We start from the raw sequence: 17,412 nt of genomic DNA, 5'->3' as shown, positions 1-17,412 counted from the left end.
TGCCACTGGTAATGTACATTATATCATTTCCTGATGTAACAGCCAAACAATGATCTTCTTTCATTTTAAACCACACAAGTTTTGTTATCACTCCGACATCTTAGGGTGGAATTTCTGTTTGTTGATTTACCATTTCCAACAAAGCTGAATATCTGCATGAATTCAGAGCAATGCCAGTTCAAGTTCTACTGCTGAACATGTCTTCTTGTACAGTAATATAACCAAATATTAATATTTTCTGTGTATGTGTGTTACAGTATGCTAATAATTCACATATTCTTAAATATATGACAATGCTTGTTTAAGAGGATTCATTTTAAAATGAATTTTTTAAAATTATTTTAACTCAAATGTATACATTACTCCTTTTTTTCCTATAACCCAAAGACATGCAAGTTTGAAGACTCCAAACTGACTCTGTTTGTCTAAATGTGTGTCTTTTGATGAAGAAGCAGCCCAGTCCAGGTTTGATTTTTACTCCTGATGCAGCTGGAATGGTGTTTGGGGTCTCTTATATTAGAACCTGTGGGTCATGAAAAGAGATGGTTTGATAGATGAAGGATTTTGAGCAAATGTAAAAGTGAAGTGTAAAACCTTTTACAGAAATTATATCAATAGAGGTACTAGCCATGAAAATTGTGGAAGGGAACATGCTAACTACACACACTGTATGACTACAAGGAGTGCTAACTACCAGAAAGCTAGATGTTTGCCAGCCTCAAGCTGAATTGAAACAAAGATTTTCTAAATGCATAGCTATTCTTTCTGCCCCTGGATTCTGAACTTTTTTGAAACAGAGGGACCATACTACTGTTTTCCTTTCCATGAAGTACAGAGCACACTTAGGCCTCCTTGAGAGCTTACTCAAAATGAACATTCTGTGGTGGGTAAAAACCAAGATGCAGCGTGATGTCTTGTAAACAGTGCATACCTAATATTGATCTCCATTCTTTTTTTGCAAATTACTGTGGCTACAGTTAAAGAAGGTACAAGACTATTTATACCTCTCTACTGGAGTTTGCTGCATGGTCCACTGGAAAAAGCTTGAGGTGGATGTACAAATGCGAGATTTGCAAGAAACAACAACACTCGTCAATTTGGATGATGGCTTTCAAGTCAGGTTGCACATATGCTGACACAAACCCAAGGGTATAGAAAACACTTTGGGGCTACACGGTTCAGCTTATATACCAGAAACAGCAGGTAGCGCCCAGAAGCAAGACAATTTCTCATACTACAAGAAGCAATATTTCCACATCTAGTGTGTGATGAAAAATTTGGAAAAAACAGAAGACAATTTTGGGGGTTGGGGGACGGGGTTATAAATAATTTAATAACATGTTACTGTGGTAAGTTTTAAACTTATTTTAAACAACAATGTAAAGATCATGGTTTTTCATTTGATACATGGGTTGCACATTTGGTCTGGTATATTAATATGCACCTGATTCCTTTTCCCTTGTGGTAGCCTTTTCTTTTTTTGCTAGAGCACCCCGTTTTCACTGCTTCGTCTTGGTGTCACTCGTCAAACTGACTACTCTTATTGTTGAAGTGTTTTGCTGGGAAAATGGGGCGGTGGTCAATACCAATTTGGACTAGTTTAGTGACTCTAGCCTAGTTATGTCAGGGCTTTGGTTTCCCAACATGTCATGGATTTATTGTTATTTTCACTCATGCATTACCAACCAAACAAACTTATCAGTCATTAGCAATATAGCTGTAACAAGAAAGTCACACCACACTACTGCTGCTGTATATCACTGGACAACAAAATATGGTGATAAGACTAAGTTTCTTATTTTTAGACCCTTATTTGGTATTTTTTAAAACTTTTTGACACTTTTTCCACATGTTTTGCCTATATTGAATATTTGCTTCCTAACCCTACTAACCAGACAGACTCACAGATATACACAGTTTATTAAGGTGCATTAGCTGATTTCTGTCCATCCAGCAGTTGCTCTCTGTTTGACAAATTCAGCATTAATATATGCAGTGCAGCATCTACTGGAATATATTTTGTAATGCACATAGTAATAAAATACATCACATGTTTCATTCCAACAGAGGGTGCATCCCAAACATTAGCACTTACCTTATGAAACCCAAACCAAATGGCATTTAACAGAGACACAGCAAATGTGTGGACGCATAGACACTTGTCCTTTTATTAAGGTGGAGTGTGTTATTGTGCAGTATAGTATTATTTGTTGTGTTAAAGTCACATACTGTATTGTCTGCTGTGTTTTGCTATTTTTGTCTCTGTGGCTATATCACCAAGACAAATTCCTAGCCTGCAAATAAAGTTCAATGTTGTTACACAAAGATTAAAAGTAAAAATAATAGCCTTACTTATAAAAATATCTACTGTATCTGTCTGTCAGTCTGTCTATCTATCGTTTCTACCTACTGTATTCATCTATCTAGATAATCATTCAAGAACTATGATTAAAATGACTATTTATAAGTAGCTGTATTGTATTTCTTGCTTCTGATATTCACAGCAGTATCCTTCGCCCTCTCCCCACCCCACTAAAACACCATGTCCTTGAAAAATTCAGGCTATAACCTCAGCTTCCTGCTCACGTCTTCCTCGTACACCCACACCCACAACAACGTGTAAATAATTCAACAGACAGAACACAAACACCACGGAACAGGAACAGGTTCAGGAACAGGAATGATATATTGCTTGCCTGCCAAAAAATGACCACTTTTTAAATGAAACTACATGAACGAGGGGTGTGTGAATTTAAACAAAAACCTACAAAAAAGATGCTTGGAGCCGTTGAACTCTTAGTTTATGTTTGTGTATCACTGATTAATCATTATTAATTTATACAACATTTATTAATAATCACTTGTACAAAATATTTTAAAAATATATGACAATTCATTGGCTGAATAAGACAGAAAAAATAATATTAACTTTTAAGCCTTCAGTATTTCACTTTTGCACTACTGGTTTTGAACTCTTAAGTATTTCCACAGGACTCTGTATGCAATCTAATAAGAATACAATTTCCACTGAAAGATTTAATTTTCAAAAGCATTTTCTACTTTGTTTGTATGGAGATTAAAAAATGGGGGAAAAACCTATGCTCTTTGATCTTTTATATTGTTGGTTAATTTGTTATTTAAGTTTAATTGCTTCATCGATTATAATATATGATTATAAATTATTAGTTATTAGATCTTTTCACTTGTGGAAATCAACTTTTGTTACCTATTCTATTACACTTGCTGAAGAAACAGGCCCTAGCCTAATGTTATTTGATTATGTTTACCTCTTTTGTAAGTCACTTTGAATAAAAGCATCTGCTAAGTAAATAAATGTAAATGTAAATGTTAAACAACAATGTAAGATATCTCCTACCTCTGAATCTTGAGTTTTTGATTTTTAATAAATCTGAAAACTTTCAGGTTTTCACTTTGTCATTATGGGTTGCTGAGTGTGGACTGATGGGCAAAAATGGCAAATGTATTTATTTAAAATTCTATCTATAACAAAATAAAGTGTGCTGAAAGCGAAGGGTCTGAATAGTTTCTTAATCAACAGTACTGAGCCACCACAAGCCAATTTGGACTGCGTTTTAACTACAGTGTTGTACTGTTAAAATGCATGCATTTAATATAGTCTATTAATGTCTATCAATGTATGTAATTGCATTCTATTCTTGTTATTGTCTTAAATGACTTATTGATGCAAAAATATTAAAAAAAAAAAAAACAGTCATATGACAATTGATTCTTTAAATAGTAACTAAAAATATAAAATTTTCAAATATCAAATCAATTAAGTCCTTGAGCAATCCTTGTGTGGAGTTTGCATGTTCTACTCGTGTCTGCGTGGGTTTCCTCCGGGTACTCTGGTTTCCTCTTACAGTCCAAAGACATGCAGGTTAGGTGCATTGGCAATTCTAAATTGTCCCTAGTGTGTGCTTGGTGTGTGGGTGTGTGTTTGTGTGTGTGTCCTCTGCCCGGGGTTTGTTTCCTGCCTTGCGCCCTGCATTGGCTGGGATTGGCTCCAGCAGACCCCTGTGACCCTGTAGTTAGGATATAGCGGGTTGAATAATGGATGGATGGATGGACGATCCTTAATGTTATGCCCTGCATACATTTCCTGTCTTGTTTTAGATATTTTTTAAATATTTTAACTGTAAAAATGAAAGTTTACACTCAAAATTACAAGCTTAAAGCTTAGTTTTGCATACAGGCTTATACTGTGGATTGACTCACCTGCCATATTTTATTTTTAGCAGCTACTAGCTAGTGTGTTATTGGTCTTTCAAATTTAGTTTTTCAAATTCATCATAAAAATATACAAAAATATATATTAAAATTTGTTATTGACATTTTGTTGGATTACTAAATATGTTTTGTCAATGAATATTGTATGTAAGACAGTGTAAAACTTAAAGCTACTAATCCTTCTTTTCACTCCATCCTCCTTTTCTTGGTGACTATAATGGTGGGCACATGTCAAACTGGATGAAACCGGCCACCTTATCTTTAGCAACATTTTCAAGTTTCTCCTGAAGAATTCCCAGATGCTCCTATGATAGGTGAGAGTCATAAACCCTCCAGCATGTACAATACTAGACCTGCCATTGGTTCTTCAACTAGTAAGCAGCATCTGGTACATGAAGCTGAGATGACAGGCCTCATCTCTCATTACAGAGTGAATTACAGAGTGAATGCATAATAACACTAAAATAACTTTAGCTTTCTTATACCATTAATGCTGCTCTTTCATTTTGTCTCTTCAAGCTATAAATACTAGGATTAATGCAGATGATTTAACAAGAAGATAAAGGAAAGGTGTGACAAATCTACTGTATATTCCATCAGGTATCACCCAAATAGACAAATCAAAGTATTACAGATGGATGTGAATTAAATATATTGTTCCATTTATATCTGAGGGGTATTTCCATAAACATGTGACCCAATAAAGTATATATACCTGACAACACAACTTGACGAAGATTATATTTTATTTAGAACTCACTTTCCCTCATTATGTGAAAATGTAATTCAAAGATACAATGCCTCATGCACTGCAACATTATGTAGAGATGCTCTCTTTTGAAAGCACTAAACACTTTGGACAATTCTTCTGTACCTTCATCACACCAAGACAATATAATTTCTGCAACAGTTAATGAGGGATGGTTATGAACATTGCATAGGCCTGTTTGAGCAAAGTGTCTAATGTCGATGTCACATTAAGCAACTTCTAGTCGTGGGGTATCTCAGATTTGCTGACTGAAGTTCTGATTGTGTCACTGGATCTGAGAATTGCTGCATGTCATATTTACCAACTGAGCACCGATCTCCTAACACAGTTGTGCTTGCAGTCTTCTGTGACAGCCAATAATGTGATTACTGATGAACCCCGTGTTGCATGAAGGATCAACAACTATGGCAAGTTTAGCCACAGCCTCAGCCTTTTTTATCTTTTTTTCCATGTTGTTGTGCTATGTAAAACACAAAACATCAGACAGACAGGTTTCTCTTCTGTTTGTAAGGTCCAAAACACTCCATTTCCTTTTTCCTCATTGCTATATTAAATGCACCGGACTTCTGGATAAGCATTCATTGGTTGCCAGCTCTCATGCACACAGAGTCTGTCCCTATGATTAAAGACAAAATCTAACTCTTGAGTTTTTTGGAATGGATTACAGACTAGTTAGAGTGAGTCGTTGGGTATGTCACATTAACTGACTAGCTTCATGGGAGCATACTGCATTTATGTAAATGAAGGTTACGACTGAAAATCACTGGAAAAGTCATTTAATGTGGCCTCAACTTGCATGTAATAAAGAAAGGGTTTCAATGAGAGGCATACCAATGCAATGCTATGTGATTTAGGGCAACTGTGTACAAGCTGCTGCAAGGCAAGTCTCCTATCCATGTGAGGTACAGGAAAATAATGGCATTTGGGAAAAGAATAAACAGACAAATAATTGTTTAGATGCATTCCAGCAAAATAGAAGTTGGGACCTACCTGGAGGCTATCCAGAATTACCCTCAAAGATTGCACTTGGTGTTTTACTGCAGTAGAAAATCTTTCATAGGTAGATGCATCATATTCACTCATCTGGATTTCCTTTAACCTATATTAAAAATAAACAGGTAAGATTAATGACAAAGGGGAGCTTTATGAATGTAGTGTATTTGGAAATGAGGAATGACCTTTTCAAAAACCCATTTACAGTTTAAGGACAGATTTTCAGAGTAACAGAAAACAAACACAACCCAGCAGGTGTCCTGTCATATTGCTATAACAGATAAATGAATGAGAACTAATGCTGAGCCAGCTCTCCGGTCAGAGCAAGGTTACACAGAAATAAATGGTAGTTTCTTTCATCAAATCACTCCATTTGTTAAGCATACTGCTTGTTTTAAGATTACTAAGAGCCGTGTATTTCCTTAAATAGAAAAATACATTACTTCACTGCTTTCACTTAGAAAAATGGAGTCAAAACTGATGACAGAATGGACAAAGGGAGTGTGGAAAATCTGTTTGTTCAATCCTAGTATTAATGCATTACATATCAGTTGTCAGAAATTAAAATCACACTGATATTTATTATATTTTAATCCTGTCAAACCTACTAGACTTTTAATCTATTCTTTTTAATTTCCCAGGAAACAACAATTTGAAAATTTGGATAACTAACTATCTTCCAACCCACTTACCCAATTCAGGGTCACTGGAAGCTGCCACCAATTCTAGCAGAAGTGGATGTAAGGCAGGAAGTAATCCTCCATTTATTTTATAATGAAATAATGTAAGAGCAACTTTACAACACTAGGAAATGCTAATTGTTTTTTATATGTTCATAAGATTGTGTTCAAACAACTGAAAGTTATGTATTGCTGTATAGAATGGAATATCTCTCCCCACAATAAATAATAAATTCAAAAATAATTACCAAAAAGATGCACTGTTCATAAAGCACAACATAATACAGCAGCTGTGTTTATTCATTGATACAGATTAATGAATTCCAGTAGGACTCATAAACAAATTTATCATCCTGACAATACAACAGTCAAAGTAGAGCATATTATATTGTAAATGAAATGCTTTTGTTGACAAAAATGCATTGAGCGCTCATTGTCAAAAACTAACAGATGTATCATACATCCATGCATCCATTATCCAACCTGCTATATCCTAACTATAGGGTCACAGTGGTGTGCTGGAGCCAATCCCAGCCAACACAGGGCGCAAGGCAGGAAACAAACCTGCACACACGCACACACACACCAAGGATACACTAGGGACAATTTAGGATCATCAATACACCTAACCTGCATGTCTTTGGACTGTGGGAGGAAACCCACACAGACACAGGTAGAACATGGAAACTCCACGCAGGGAGGACCCTAGAAGCAAACCCGCGTCTCAGTTTTTGAAATTAGGGATTATGTTCTGCATGTTAGATTAACTATTCAGACTGAGTTTCAATACAAAACTTACAGTAAGTACAGGTTAGGTTAGTTAATTAGTTCTTCATTGATGAGTGGGCCCTAATGCAAAATGTGTTTCATCATTTATTTCAGTTATTCTTAATAGTAAGTTTTTGATGGAAGGGTAAAATAAATATCAGAAATGGATTGTCTGAGTTATTGATTCTCTCTCCCATACATCATACTGTATATGGAATAGAAACATCATGAAAGTGATATTAGCAGAAAAATTTGAAAAAGGAAATATTGCAGGGTGCAGGGGTGCAGGGCCTAAAAAAAGCTTCTTATGAAAAACATTCCATCCTTTTATGATGTAACCAAATTAATTAAAATTCAGAGTAACAGAAAACCAGAGCCTATCCCAACAGCCATGACAAGAACCAATTTAGTCAAATAAGTTTATTTTAAATGTTTATTTTCGGAAAGCGGATTTAGACAAATTCAATATTTATGATTTCTGACCAGGTTATTATTCATTCCTGCAGTTGCTTCTACAAATCTTCTTAGTCACTGCAGTAACCACCATAGAGTGGGACCTAACTCTGCGTGACATTTTTGGTACTACTAAGGAGGTCATGTCAACAAGGTACAGGAGTTCCTCAAAATATTTTTTATACTTCTCAACAAAATCTTCAGTTGAGGCCAAGGTTTCTCTGCCCTAGTTGAGAACAATTTGGGCCGTATCCTGCCAATCTTCACTGTATTATCAAATAGACTGCCTTAGCCTTTTTGAGGCTACTGTAAGGTATTTCTTGTAGTTTCATCAAACCATTCTCACACCCACAGTGATGCCTTTGCTTTGGCCACTGCTGAAGCATCCCCTTTCCAGACACCTGCCTAAAATCTTGAGGCCAACATGGTATGCCACTATTAAAGATGCCAACGACTATCCACCACAGCTTCTTGTAGCAACCATCTGACTAGTAATGTTTGGAGAAGGATTCATTCAGACTCCATTTTGCAGTCTTCTTCCTAAGTGCAAGAAAAGCCTATCCAGGGTAAAAACACAACCTCATTTTGAAAAGAAGCATCCAAAAACACTAACAGAATCTCTTTGCATTTCTCAGAGCTGCCCTGTTGGCATCATAGTCTGAGGTAATTCAGTACTAGTCAGTGACTGGGTAACAGCTTAACACCTCTCCTTATCCTTTTTTCCACAATTCCCATGCCATGACTCTAAAGTTAGTCTGTTGTGATTCTGACAACAATGAGTCACAAAAAAGGGAGCAGTCCTCAGAAAAGGCACACACAAACCAGACTTGCCCTTAGATCAGGTATGGGCCCACTAAATTGGCCTCACCTCAGGCAGACAACAAAAAGACTGAATAATTGGAAAACAAAGGCAGGGCATCAACTCTGGCTGAAACATTACACAATTAATGTCCTTTGAGCCAGTATACTACAAGGTTAATGTATTAGCCAGCACGCTGTATCAGGATGATTCTTCTCTCATCATACTAAATCCCAGACTCCCTTCATGTGTCTATATTTTCCTAATTACTTAAGGTCCATAACATAGCAAAATGACATAGTTTTAAAAAATCCTCACATTATATAGATGTTTGTGCTTTACACAAAACCAGAATGATCTAATTACATTAGAATTATATAGTATTAAATTACTATAAATGTGGCATTCATTGAATTACAATATCATACTGTAAATATGGAAAAGTATTTTATTTACTGTATAAACATTTACCTTTATGTGTATAGAATACAGTGCTAATATAAATACTGTTACTGTATTTAAGAAATGCTCTAATAGCATAATTAACACAGCCTAATTTGACAATATTTATTAATTAATATGTGAAGTCCATGGGTGAATTCTTGCCTTGCACCGAGTGCTGCCAGGATTGACTTTAGCCACCCCACAACTCAAAACTGGATAAGGTACACTTAATAATGTACATAAAACTGCTGTAGTTTCACAACTGAGACATACTGTAGACAGAGGCAGTTTTAAATGACTAAGGAACCCCCCATGATGTATCTGGACTGACAGTGAAAAAACATATAAAGACAAACAGCATATTAAAACTTCTTACACACAACAGTTGCATACAAAGAAATTAACCAGGACTCAAGGACCTTACTAGCTAGTTACCACATTATGCCTAATCATAACATATTATTAAATGTTGAATAAATGTGATCTCAGACTGCATATAACGAGCATTAATCAGTTATAGTTCACTCAATAATTCCAGTATTATATGGACGATTATTGTCCTTCAACAGCTAGCTAACACATGCCAGCAAAAGCTACACCTCTAATGAAGATACACACATTTTTAAAAAGAAGATGCTATTTGGGATCTCCTTGAACCTGTGAACTACATAACTTTTAATTACAAATACCTTTCTTTAAAAGCTTTTTCAGCCATCTCCCTGGCAGCCCTTTTAACTTCCTCTGGAACAGCATCTTTCTCAGCCTGTGACACCTGGTATACTTGGTGTCCAGCATCAAGTCGATAGGGTCCACCCTTTCCTCCAAGGCCAGCTGTATCTCTTCCTCCTGCACAGAAACATTCATTGGTTAATGACATGATTTTCAGAGATGCTGCTCAAGAAATATACTGATGAAATTTCCAGCATTAAAAAAAACTTTCCAATTATATAATATTATAAACATACATCCACCTTTTAAAATTGTGCTTAAAGAAACCCACAGATGCAGTATAAAATGCTTGCCATGGTATATGAATGTGCACTGAATTACCTAATAAATTTCTAAAAGATAAAATCCTGACTAGCTGTTTGCATTATTCTTAAAATAAATTGCTTGGAATAATTACTATTACATGTCATTCCTTCAAAAGAAGAATACAGTCGCAATCATGGCTAGGATGCCACATTTGAAAATTACAAACTTTGAGACAGACCCAGTAATTTCTTCTAGATACCTATTAAATTTCACAGCCTTACCATGAAAGGTGTCTGATCACTATTCAAGAAGTGGATGTAGAAGTAGTTCATTCCTACAAGTACTTGGGGGTCCACATTTATGACAGACTGGACTGGTCTCAGAACACAGAGGAACTACAGTGCATCCAGAAAGTATTCACAGCGCATCACTTTTTCCACATTTTGTTATGTTGCAGCCTTATTCCAAAATGGATTGAATTCATTTTTTTCCTCAGAATTCTACACACAACACCCCATAATGACGTGAAAAAAGTTTATTTGAGGTTTCTGCAAATTTATCACATGTGCATAAGTATTCACAGCCTTTGCTCAATACTTTGTCGATGCACCTTTGGCAGCAATTACAGCCTCAAGTCTTTTTGAATATGATGCCACAAGCTTGGCACACCTATCCTTGGCCAGTTTCGCCCATTCCTCTTTGCAGCACCTCTCAAGCTCCATCAGGTTGGATGGGAAGCGTCGGTGCACAGCCATTTTAAGATCTCTCCAGAGATGTTCAATCAGATTCAAGTCTGGGCTCTGGCTGGGCCACTCAAGGACATTCACAGAGTTGTCCTGAAGCCACTCCTTTGATATCTTGGCTGTGTGCTTAGGGTCGTTGTCCTGCTGAAAAATGAACCGTCGCCCCAGTCTGAGATCAAGAGCGCTCTGGAGCAGGTTTTCATCCAGAATGTCTCTGTACATTGCTGCAGTCACCTTTCCCTTTATCCTGACTAGTCTCCCAGTTCTTGCCGCTGAAAAACATTCCCACAGCATGATGCTGCCACCACGATGCTTCACTGTAGGGATGGTATTGGCCTGGTGATGAACGGTGCCTGGTTTCCTCCAAACGTGACCTGGCATTCAAACCGAAGAGTTCAATCTTTGTTTCATCAGAACAGAGAATTTTGTTTATCATGGTCTGAGAGTCCTTCAGGTGCCTTTTGGCAAACTCCAGGCAGGCTGCCATGTGTCTTTTACTAAGGAGTGGCTTCCGTCTGGCCACTCTACCATACAGGCCTGATTGGTGGATTGCTGCAGAGATGGTTGTCCTTCTGGAAGTTTCTCCTCTCTCCACAGAGGACCTCTGGAACTCTGACAGAGTGTCGATCGGGTTCTTGGTCACCTCCTTGACTAAGGCCCTTCTCCCCTCACTCAGTTTAGATGGCCTGCCAGCTCTAGGAAGAGTCCTGGTGGTTTCGAACTTCTTCCACTTACAGATGATGGTGGCCACTGTGCTCATTGGGACCTTCAAAGCAGCAGAAATTTTTCTGTAACCTTCCCCAGATTTGTGCATCGAGACAATCCTGTCTCAGAGGTCTACAGACAATTCCTTTGACTTCATGCTTGGTTTGTGCTCTGACATGAACTGTCAACTGTGGGACCTTATATAGACAGGTGTGTGCCATTCTAAATCATGTCCAATCAACTGAATTTACCACAGGTGGACTCCAATTAAGCTGCAGAAACATCTCAAGGATGATCAGGGGAAACAGGATGCACCTGAGCTCAATTTTGAGCTTCATGGCAAAGCTTGTGAATACTTATGTACATGTGATTTCTCAGCTTTTTATTTTTAATAAATTTGCAAAAACCTCAAGTAAACTTTTTTTGCGTTGTCATTATGGGGTGTCGTGTGTAGAATTCTGAGGAAAAAAATGAATTAAATCCATTTTGGAATAAGGCTGTAACAAAACAAAATGTGGAAAAAGTGATGCGCTGTGAATACTTTCCAGATGCACTGTATATAAGAAAGGGCAGAGCAGGCTCTTTTTCCTTAGGAGAATGCATTCCTTTAATGTGGGAAGTGACATCTTTCACATCTTCTATCAATCGCAGTTATAGGATGCACTCTGGACCCCCCCAGAGGTCACAGCAAAGGAGAGTATTAAAAAAAAAAGTGATTACCATTATGAACACTGCTGCCCATCCTGTCTCTGACACACTAGCACTGAGTACTTACAGTGAATGAATTATTCAGCAAAAGTGTGTCAAGAAACACTACTGGTGCTCCCTTATACCAACAGCAATACGTCTGCATTACACTTCACTGGGACTGTGACAGCCAAGTCAGAAGTTTTCTTTCTTTTTAATTTTCTTGATTTTTAGTCATTGTGGTGTGTGTTCAGACCAAAGTGTGTGTGTATATTTACCTACTTACTTATCTACATATGCATGTATTTAAAGATTTTCTGTAAAAAGGTAAATTTCCCCCTGGGGACTAATTAATTAATTGATTAAGTAAGTAAGTTACCGTATATGCTCACGTATGAGTAAAACCCGAAAAAGTGATCATAAAATCATACCCGGACTTATACGCCCATTCAAAAATGTGACACTTCATTAATTTTTTTTTTTACATTTGCTTGCCTCCTTCAATCTCGCATCAGTTTCTCAGACGCGTTGAATTTTGTTGCAGCAGCACAATTTCTTCTGCTACTTCAACAACGTTTAATTTAAAAGCAGCTTTTAAATTAAAGCAGCTTTTCTTCTAATCAAATGCTCCATTGTAGATAAGGGATGCTCTTACGATAAAGGTGTATGAGGGTGTGAGATACAAAAAACACAAATCAGTGCAAACGTTGCTTCAGAATAGTTCGGGTATTGCCGTGTAGTCACGTAGGCACAATAGAGAGAGAAAGAGACAGACAGAGAGAGAGAGACAGAGACAGGTTAGGAGCACACGCTGATACAGCGCATTGCCGCACCCACATAGAAAAAAAGGCAGTGTGCTCCGTGGTTACTCTCTCAGGTGGGCGTTAGCATATCATAATCTCTTGGACCAATAGCATGAATTTTTTGCATTTGACTTATATGACTTATAAAATACCAGAAATTATACTGTAAAATCTAGTCCTGACTTATACATCAGAATATACAGTAGTTAGTTTACATTGAGGGTGAACAGCATAGAAAATGGACTGATGGATGCATGTATGCTATAAGTGATCATTATTAAAGGAATTGTGAAGATTATGCCTTCTGTTCAGATATGAGGTTAGACACTAACCTGTGCCTCCAGCCCACATATTTCCACCAACGTGTGGCACATTATTTGCGTCAACTTTTCCATGTTTAGGAGAGCTAACATCCAAACCACTGTCCTTCTGAACTGTAATCTGAAAAAAATAAAAATATCATATAATTTATAATTATCAGCAAAAATTGTCTCATCAACTATTTCAGTAGTAAATGAAATTATAATTTATGTTTACAGTTGGAAACATGAGAAGTATTAATCAGGAAAGTGTGAATTCTAGTAAGACTTGCACCCCATGCAGAACTTATTTCTGCTTTGTTCCCAATGCTGTTGGAATAGGATCGGCACTCAGTGCTCTTGAACTGGGTGATTAATCCAAGTGGGTGTAATTTTACAACAAATACCACACCAATGTACAAATAGACTGTCCTCTTTTGGATAAAGGGAAAAAAGAAAAGATATGATTGAGGGCTTAGATTCACCAACTGCTCTCCAGTGATGGATTTTGTGAAAAAATCAAAAGCCTCGAGGGAATCTTAATGAATCAATTGAGCAAGCAGTGTGGAGGGTGGGATTCCCTTTCCCAGAACACCATATCAAAAAGAAGGTAGAGTTTTAATTATAATTATCCATAGCAATATATTTTTAAAACATATATTTCATTTCTGGCATTAGTATTAATTTGATACGAGTTTATTTGTAAATAGAAATAAAAATCTAATCATTGCTTACAGATACTAAAAAATCTTCACTCCAACTGTATTACATGAACAGTTTTATTGTTACATTTTACATTTGATAAACATTTATTTTCTCTATTTATTTATTGCTTAAATTAAGCTTACCACACTGTTTTAAATGTGAAGCACCTCAAATGCATAGAATTTATTCAGTTCAATTTTATATATAAAATTGAATTTCAGTCTGTTTGAGCATCACATGAAAATCACTACTCCCACTTTTATGAAAAATTTGCAGTTATTTCTGGAATAGTCTACTATACAACAGCAGCTAATACTATTTTAGATTTTCAATGCATAAAAATCAGAAAAAAAATAAACTGAGAATAACCCCATTAAAAGTTGTCATTTTCACTGATCCTGTGTGCCTTTTAACCTCAATATCTCCAGAACACAACATGATATTGACATGATTATTTTACTTTAAAAGAATTAGAAATGCTTTTGCAACAAAACAACACAAGTATCAGGTGTTTATGTTAACCACAATAACAACTGACAATTTTCAAATATTTAAGTGTGTTGAAAAGAACAAGACTTTTATATTTTCTGCTCAATAACCTTTTAACAGCTGATTCAATCAAAAATCCGTTCCCTCTTTTCTGAAAATTTATTTTATGACGAAGACAGAGGAAGTGTGTGTTACATGGCCCTCATGTCTCTCAGCAATTGAGTTGTACATTAACGGCTGTGGTGCATTCTACATGCTCTATAATATTTAATATTATTACTGAACTATCAAGATAATTATTATTACTGGTCTACTGATTGTTTTTTGCTGCTCTTCTCTTTCTCTAAATCTTACACTTATTAAAGAAATGAACAGTCTCTAATTTTTATGGTAGTTTAATTTTAATGGAAAGAAACAGAATATCAGCCAAAAATCCAGAAAAAACACATTACATAAAAGTTATAAATTGATTTGCATGTCATTGAGTGAAATAAGTATTTAATCCCCTACAACCCAGTCAGAATTCTGGTTTCTACAGATTGGCGATTACAATCAATCAATCACTCAATTACAGATACTCCACAGAATCAACTTCTTCCATCCCAACCTCTCCACCACCATGGGCAAGACCAAACAGCTGTCAAAGGACATCAAGGACAAGACTGAAGACCTGCACAAGGCTTAAATGGGCTACATGACCATCAGCAAGAAACTTGGTGAGAAGGTAACGACTGTTGGTGCGATTATTCGGAAATGGAAGAAATCTAAAATCAATCGCACTCGGTCTGGAGCTCCATGCAAGATCTTACCTCATGGGGGTGAGGATGATCATGTGAAAGGTGAGGAATCAGCCCAAAACTACATGGGAGGAGCTTGTTAATGATCTGAAGGCAGTTGAGACCACAATCACCAAGAACACCACTGGTTCCACACTACACTGTAATGGACTGAAATCTTTTTGAGCCTGCAAGGTCCTCCTGCTCAAGAAGCCACATGTACAGGCCCATCTTAAGTTTGCCACTGAATATCTAAATGATTCAAAGAAGGCTTGGGAGAAAGTGCTGTGGTCAGATGAAACCAAAATTGAGCTCTCTGGCATCAACTTGACCCGCCGTGTTTAGAAATACTGAGTATGACCCAAAGAACACCATCCCCACAGTCAAGCACGGAGGTGGAAATATTATGCTTTGGGGCTGTTTTTCTACTAAGGGTACAGGATGACTTCACTGCATTGAGGGGCCAATGGACTGGGCCATGTACCATAAAACCTTGGACGAGAACCTTCTTCCCTCAGCCAGAACACTAAAGAATGGGATGTGGATGGGTCTTCCAGCATAATGACCCAAAATATACCACTAAGGCAACAAAGGAGTGGCTAAAGAAGAAGCACATTAAGGTCATTGAGTGGCCTAGTCAGTCTCCAGACCTAAAGTCCTATAGTAAATCTGTGGAGGGAGCTGAAGCTTCAAGTTGCCAAGTGGTAGCCAAGAAAGCCAAAAGATTTAGAGAGTTTCTGTAAAGAGGAATGGGCCAAAATCCCTCCTGAGATGTGTGCAAACCTGGTGACCAACTTAAAGAAACGTCTTACTGCTGTGCTTGCCAACAAGGGTTTCTCCACCAAGTACTAAGTCATGTTTTGCATGGGTCCAAGTACTTATTTCTCTCAATGACATGTAAATCAATTTATAACTTTTATGTAATGTGTTTTTTCTGTCTCTCTCTCTCTTAAAATGAAACTACCATAAAAATTAGAGACTGTTAATTTCTTTGTAAGTCAGCAAACTTACAAATTCAGTAAACACATGATAGCATAATAGCAGTGAGTTAAAGATCCCAACCACTGGTCAGAAGAAGATTGAAAAAAGTTGCCTGATTTGAAAAATCCCAGCTCTTGCTGATTCACATTGCATCAGCTCACGGATCTTCATTCAGATAAGTCGATTTGCAAATGCTGCAGACTGTCAATAATGCAGTGTTGCCGTACTTAAGAAAAGACTGGCATATTTTCATAGTACACATTGAATCTCTTCATACAAGTAGTGTAACTCTTGAATGTTGTAAGATATCTGACTAGTAACAATCAGGCACTTCTGTTCACAGCACCAGTGAAGAAATGGCCCGTTCACCGGGACACAATGTTGGGGAATTCCTTAAATGGATTGATGGGCATGACAGCAAAATAAACCTAATTCTCTTTAACCTAATTTAACCTTATGCATTTTCCATGTTTTTTTTTTTTTAAACAAATATGAACACAATTCACACTTGCATTGTGCCTATAAAATGGGCAAGTTTGTACTAGGGAAATGGTACTTTTGTTAATGACTATATATTAATGAATATTACACAAGATAAATAGATAAGCTCAACATCTTCCTGTTTAAGAAAAGCTTACCTAGCATATGCATTATTTTTACAACTGGTATTGTGTTATAAGTAGAGTTGGGACCAACAGGATCTTTACAAACTAAATATTTCCATAAATAGTTGATTACTTTTAGCATACATGCTTGGATTGAAAACACCAAACATTTTGGCAGTACAACTTTTATTATATTGTGAGGGAAATTATTTAAAAAAAAATTAAATGCCCCTAAGGTAAAAGAAGAATTCTATAAAACTCTGTTTTATAGAGTTTCATTAGGTGCTATGAACAGGTGAGAGACTGTTGGCAGGAATTCAAAAAAAAAGAAAAATGAAACCTTTCTTTGACATTCAGTGCACTATTGAAACAAACACACTGCATAAATGATGGAGGTATACTGTTTGTGGTGGCAGGAGTTCAAAGAGGAAGTATTGTTGTACTTCAATCAGTGGCTGTCTCTGGGGGCTCTGGCCCAGTAATCCAA

At 36.8% G+C, this 17,412-nt stretch overlaps 1 protein-coding gene across 1 annotated transcript in view; it reads right to left on the bottom strand.

Moving 5' to 3' along the window:
* vwa8 (von Willebrand factor A domain containing 8) overlaps positions 1-17,412 on the bottom strand; it is a 482,517-nt gene that overhangs the window by 53,905 nt on the left and 411,200 nt on the right. The window contains exons 38-40 of the mRNA XM_039745289.1: positions 13,403-13,511; positions 9,847-10,003; positions 6,011-6,119 (exon numbers count right to left, since the gene is read on the bottom strand). Coding sequence (XP_039601223.1) covers positions 6,011-6,119; positions 9,847-10,003; positions 13,403-13,511 — 375 coding nt within the window. The remainder of the gene's footprint in view (positions 1-6,010; positions 6,120-9,846; positions 10,004-13,402; positions 13,512-17,412) is intronic.

This window comes from Polypterus senegalus, chromosome 2 (genome assembly GCF_016835505.1).
Source record: "Polypterus senegalus isolate Bchr_013 chromosome 2, ASM1683550v1, whole genome shotgun sequence".
Lineage (NCBI taxonomy): Eukaryota > Metazoa > Chordata > Cladistia > Polypteriformes > Polypteridae > Polypterus > Polypterus senegalus.
Note: the sequence above shows the minus strand (reverse complement) of the source record. Positions and strands in the feature narration are given on the sequence as shown.